Raw genomic sequence first — 6,458 nt, forward strand, 5'->3', positions numbered from 1 at the left:
TAAAAACAAAGTAATGTTCCCTAGTTATTTAACTTTAACTGGGATTGTTTCTATGCCACTATAAGTAGCCCTTTACACTCGTACCTCTATACGGGTTGAAAATGGCAGGTTTGTGCACTGACAAGCGCATAAATTGGAATGCAGTGGGTGTACAGTAACATGCTATGAATTACGCCATTTTTGGATTGCATAAACAACAACAGTAATTTTGTGAAGGCGGGGATGCAGGGTTGCGTTCCAAACAAAACAACTACAAGTGTGCTTGCTCTAGTTCCTCAACGGCACAGCTGAGAGAGCTCAAAAAAGCACTTTATAGTTGAAGACTCTTCTTTGAGCCATAAAAGTGGGTTGAAATGACTTAGGAACAATGTACACTTTAGAGAAGTGTGTAGCCACTTGGAGACACCAGTTAGTCCTCTCAGTCAATCCCATGTCATGTTTCTGTCTTATGTTGCACCTACCCCACATTTCCAGGAATATTCTTATCATGTTACTGAATGTATCCAGAGTATTTTCTGATTTTGATATCAACAAATGCGGCGAAAAGTACAGTAAATGTCAAATGCACATAAAATCAACAGTGAAATGTTTGGATTCAGTCTTGTGTCAGGTGAACTGTTGTGTCCTCAGCTTTGGTCTAGCAATTGTCCCATCATCTACAAACTGTTCCCTTTCATTTGCTACCATGGTTATGCATATGCTTTTCATATTTCTTCTGTAAGAAACATTTCAATTTAGCCCTATCCAAACAGGCCAATTCCCACAAGTGAAAACGGTTCATTGTGACAGTGACAGTAATGAACGCTTTTAACTGATCTATTTCACTGTACCTCTGTTTAGGTGTGACCGCGTGGGAGCTGATGACGTTTGGGACCAAGCCCTATGACGGCATCCCAGCCAATGAGATAGCAGGGGTGCTGGAGAAAGGGGAGCGGCTGCCCCAGCCCCCCATCTGTACCATAGACGTCTACATGATCATGGTCAAATGCTGGATGATCGACGCAGACAGCAGGCCTCGTTTCCGGGAGCTGATAGCTGAGTTTTCCAAGATGGCGCGGGATCCCCCACGTTACCTTGTCATCCAGGTGAGCGGTGTAACTCATTGTCATGAATTACTGTGGAGTCACAGACCACACAAACCGATTAAACTCACTCAGCCACTGTAAGTTTAGTGAACAAAACACGTACCTACTCTATAATTCTTTCGGACTGGTCTTTGGGTGCTGATGCGTGTGTCTCTTCCAGGGTGACGACCGAATGCACCTCCCAAGTCCCACAGACACCAAGTTCTACCAGAGCCTAATCAGTGGAGAGGACATGGAGGAAGCTGTGGACGCAGATGAGTACCTGGTACCTCAGCACAGCTTCTTCTCCAGCCCCAGTACCTCCCGTACCCAGCTCCTACACTCTATGGTAAAATAACTCATCCACTAGGCTAGCCATAATGTACTGCTTTGTAATCTCGTCCACTAGCCGGCTCTGTGTGTCGAACCGTCTGATTTCACAGTGCCTCAGAACGGGACTTGACTGGAAGTCTATTGAAGGAGTGGACAAAGCAACTGCCTGTTTTAATTGGCTGATCTCTCATTCAATCACCATCTAGCATAACCCTCAGAAACCTCCCCACTACATTGTGGACTTCAAGGCGTGAGCAGCACAAGTGATTTAAACAAGGTTTATGTGAGTTTGGAAAATCTGAAAGTACACATCTTCGATAAATAGTTTTCACATACAAACTATATATGCCCGAACCCAGAATCAGTTGGGCTTCCCAAAAATAATATGGTCAATGGGATTTAACATTTATTTTGATTGACGATTTTCGCCATTTTTCAAAGTCCCATCTAATACAGCTAATTCACCACACCCCTTTCAAGTTGTTGTTACCAGGCTCTATGCACCAGCAATTTGAGCCTGGAGACGAGGCTCAAATTGACAGAGAGATACTATTTCTCAGGAATAGTCTACTCCTAGACTAAAAAGCATGTTCAATGGGGATTAGTCCAGGAGAAGGCTGAATCTGTATCCAGAAAACCAGCCCAAAGAAAAGGTTTCCACCATCCAGCAGCCACTGGCTCTCTTCCTCTACACTCATTTCTAACACAGAGAATAGTTTTTTTTTGTTTATTAAAGAAACTGGATTAAATGCATCAAAGAAATCAAAGAAAATGAATTCCATCTAACTTTTTATGCTCACAGCTCTTTTCTGTTGTTTTACAAAGAAGGGGTCTGCAGAATTTTGGTATCCACCTCCATTGAGTTCACAGTTTGACAGGGTGAAATTGACATTTATTGGGCAATTTAGACTACTGGAGGCAATTTATGTTTCCCTTACTACACCTTGTATTAGAACCAACAATCCTTGTGGCCAATTGTTTAACGCAAATGCTAGAACAATCTCTTATTTATTTATTGATCCTGTACTTAACAAGATTAAATCAGGTCAGGTCATGGTGATAGTACGTATCCCAGTTCAAGTTCTTAGTTAGCCCCTTTTGCAATCGTAGTGAAATTGAATCTTGGTTTATATCGGCCGGGGAGGAAAGAGTAAATTGAATTTACGTAGGCGTTTATACCGTGTCATACCTGGCTTGAACAAGACAGGCCTCAATCGCCCACTTCCTGTTCCCGTTAAAATGTTGTCAGGGGGACTCTTCTTCTTCCCCTGTCCTTGTTCTGACCCCCTACTCCCCCACTACTCCCTCACCCCCGCTTCCTCCCATGTGCCCCTTGATTGATTGCATTTGAGATTAGGAGAAATCCTCTCTCTCTCTCTCTCTCTCTCTCTCTCTATAACTCTTTCTTACTCTCTCTCTCTCCTCCTCTGTTCTCTTCAGACTCAACTCCAAGAGGTCCAGTGTTGGCTACCCGGGCTGTATGCCTGCCACAGAAAGCCGGCTGGTTACTCCATAAGCTTTCAATTTTGATTATCTTCGCAGGCAGGCAGCACTACTTGTTAAATATTTTTCTGCCAGAATACAAGTGGAGGAACCTGCTTATATAATAGAAGCGTTTGGTACACTATACAGCCTTTTATGGACTTGGACCGTAGTCTTTGACAGATGGTTCCCTGCTTAACTTGTTTTAATTTCCTCTTATTCAGCCTTCTCGAAAACAATTACATTTGGATGAGCTGTTTTGTCACTCTTTTTATTCATTGTGGTCGCTTTTATTTCACCTTCTTCTTCATACACAGTAATGAAATTAAAAGGTTTTGACCTTTTGAAACATTACTGTAAAGAATTCAACCAACAAGAACTTAGTAGAAGTAGGTCTACAGAAATGTAGATATTTATTTGTGTTTTTGTGGTGTTTTATCATATATGTTGGAATGTAATTTTTGACTCGGGTGTAAATCTGTGTTTCAGAGCCAAAACAGCACATTGAACAGCAGCATTGGATTGTGCCACAGCAGAAATGAGGTAAGAGAGACACACATCACAAATGTAACATTGAGGTTAATTGAAAAGCAAACTTTGTAGCATTGACACAGAGTCTTTCACAGTATGGAACAACAGCTCTCATCTCTAACTCATATGATACTTTGCAGTTAAGGTGTGGTTTTGGGCTAACAATGATTTTATTCTCCCTAGAATGGGTTCCCTGTCAGAGAAGGAAGCATGGTTCTCCGGTACATTGCTGACCCCACAGACAGGTTCTTGGACCACGCCTTCCAGCCAGCTCCAGGCGAGTGTGCCCCTTGACCTCCCAAAGGGTCTTAACCCGAGAACATGGCTCACTTCCCAAGAAATAGTGATACATTGTGAAGTTTTCCTACCAGAAATTGTTTTATTTTGAAAAGAAGAAGGACCTCTGCTAGGCAATGGCTGTAGGCCATTGCAGAGTGTCTCTGTCATTGTTTAGAAAACTAAAATTGAACAGTTTAATAAAATGTCTTCACTTAGTACCTAGAGTGGTTGTTTACCTGCTGTCGTAACTAATTTCTGTTATTTCGCTTCAACAGACTACATGAACCAGAATGGTGTGTCGGACATGATGAACCCTGTATACCAGCACCCCGGTCCCCCTCGCACCCTCCTCCCCACCATCTCCTCAGACGACACAGAGACAGAGTACCTGAACTGCTATAAGAACGAGGCAGTGGGGCCTGAGTATCTCAACACCCTCCAGCCCTCTCTCCTCTCCCCCACCACCTCCAATGGCATCTCCCCCATCACCTCTAGTGGCCTCACCACCACCGCCAACAGCCTTTTCCCCATGTTCAATGGGCTCTCCTCCCCGAGCTCCAATGGCCTCTCCCCCACTTCCAATGGCGGTCTCCACTGCGTCCAGAAATACCAACCCCCGAACAGTATAGATAACCCAGACTACCAGCAGGACTTCACCCCTTCCGTCAAGACCCATGCCAACGGACACATCCCGGCCGCAGAGAACACAGAGTACCTAGGCCCAAACTGAGGCCTGTTATCCCCTACCTCCCACTGTGGATGAAAAGAGACACCGGGTAATAAGGCTCTCTATCCCACTGAAGACATAATGTCTTTGTTTAGCAGGGGTAGCGGTACCATGGACTGCTTTGCAATGTATTTATCCATGCCTTAAACGAGCCAAGTGTGTGTGCTTTCTATTGTTCGCCACTTGTAGTACGGTACAGTGCTGCGAAAGTCTCCTCATTCCAAAAAATCGTCCATTTCAAATGGAGTCTGAGCTGATAGTTTGATGAGATGAGACGAGGCTCTTGGTGTTTAACTCCATTGGGTGAAAAAGAGCAAGATAATACCTTAGGCCTATACTTTCAGACGCTGTAGCCCATATCAGAAACCCATAGGTGTCATGTTGCACAAAGCAATGTTGTGATACGAATGTGGAGAAACAATATTACTAGACAAAATAGCGTATCCTTCAATCCTTGAGATCAGATGCTCCCTGTGAAAGAAATGTAAAAACACTTATATGTCGGCGCACCCTTTACTTGCCAACACATAAACGGTACATGTACTAGAAGATGGCACTGATACAGTATTGGTGTATTGAGTATATAGTATTGGGTATTTAGCTCCCACATCTAAAGGGATGGAACTGTTAGAACAATAGTTGGACGTGTGAGCTCTTCTGTGTGGAACCTACAGTTTGAGACCTGCTGGAGTCAAATGTTGCTGAACGTTAAGTGTCGGAAGTGGGAAGGAGGAGGCCCTCATCGGAGTCTAATGGTGGCTGGTCCATGGAGGGCGTTGATGGAGGAACTTCTGAAACCTTACAGGACTCTTCCTAAAGAAGCGGTTGTTGAGTACACATCTGTGGCAAATATTGCTATTGATGACTTTGCTGAAGGCTTTATAACTTTCATCATATGGCCAGATGGGAGAGACACTGCCCCCTGTTGGTGACCCATTGTAACTGCATCAACATTAGGACATCTGTGTTGCTTATTATTGTTTTGTACAGTAAGGCCTTTCGTTCTAACACTACAACTGTAAATCTTCTCACAGCTTTAAAGTCTTGCACTCTTGCAGGTGCTCAAACTTTCAAAATGAATCTCTTTCCTAGTTTTAAATGAACATATTAAATAGCTACTTGTCATTTGAGAGCCTGCTGTTTGACAGAGGTACATGTATAGATAAGTATGAAATGATGTTGTGTACAATATATTCAATTTGGCCACCTATAAATAATCCTATCAACATTCCTCATCTAGATGGTCTTGCAACTTTATATATAAATATGCAGTTATTGATGAACTGTAATTATTTCCTTTCAAAGTGAAAATGAATTAAACGTATTTATATTTAACTATTTGGCGTGTTTTTTAAAGACCTATTTACATATTTGAACTGTTCAACTGACAATCTGATTGTTTTTCATTCTGTTTTACTTAGTTGAACAAACACGATTATTAAGGGTCTCATGTAACAAAACAAAACGAAAAAATACAATTAACATTACTGTAATGAAGACCTGAAGAGTCCAGGGTTGAATGTTCTGTGTGTCAACGTGAGAAGGGTGCAATTGCAGCCTGCAATTCGGGACGTACAAAACATTAAGACACCTTCCTAATAACGAGTTGCACCTAGGGCTGTGGCAGTCATGCCATTTTGTCAGCTGGTTATTGTCATGTAAAAGACTGCCGGTCTCACGGTAATTGCCCGTTAATTAACATAAACACATTTAGCATCTACAGGCCTCCACTCATTCCCAGTTGTCTTGAACACACTGAAGTCGGAAGTCAAAGATTTACAAGTACACAGTTGTTTTGAACCCTGCATTAATCTCAGCGGCAGGAGGGCGAGAGCAACAGAGAGTCCGCTTCTCACGTCCCTGCTCTTTCCTTCCCTTCCTCTGGTGAGGCTGACCAGAGGGGGGGGGGGGGGGGGGGGGGGGGGACCGTTTTTCACATTCATGTTGTGCCTATGACTAGAGACAATGAAATATACTGTTCTTCGATATTAAAATAGACACGACGAGCTGCTAATAATAAAATCGCAGGGCTATCAATACAC

The 6,458-nt window shown here is 43.0% G+C and overlaps 1 protein-coding gene across 2 annotated transcripts in view; it reads left to right on the top strand.

Annotated features, from left to right (window-relative positions):
• Positions 1 to 5,751, top strand: part of LOC109871972 (epidermal growth factor receptor) — a 53,332-nt gene extending 47,581 nt beyond the window's left edge. For both annotated transcript variants that reach the window (XM_020463024.2, XM_031806924.1), the window contains exons 23-27: positions 841 to 1,085; positions 1,246 to 1,413; positions 3,369 to 3,422; positions 3,594 to 3,687; positions 3,965 to 5,751. In XM_020463024.2, coding sequence (XP_020318613.2) covers positions 841 to 1,085; positions 1,246 to 1,413; positions 3,369 to 3,422; positions 3,594 to 3,687; positions 3,965 to 4,419 — 1,016 coding nt within the window. In that variant the 3' untranslated portion in view covers positions 4,420 to 5,751. The remainder of the gene's footprint in view (positions 1 to 840; positions 1,086 to 1,245; positions 1,414 to 3,368; positions 3,423 to 3,593; positions 3,688 to 3,964) is intronic.
• Positions 5,752 to 6,458: the final 707 nt, after the last annotated feature.

This window comes from Oncorhynchus kisutch, linkage group LG27 (genome assembly GCF_002021735.2).
Source record: "Oncorhynchus kisutch isolate 150728-3 linkage group LG27, Okis_V2, whole genome shotgun sequence".
Lineage (NCBI taxonomy): Eukaryota > Metazoa > Chordata > Actinopteri > Salmoniformes > Salmonidae > Oncorhynchus > Oncorhynchus kisutch.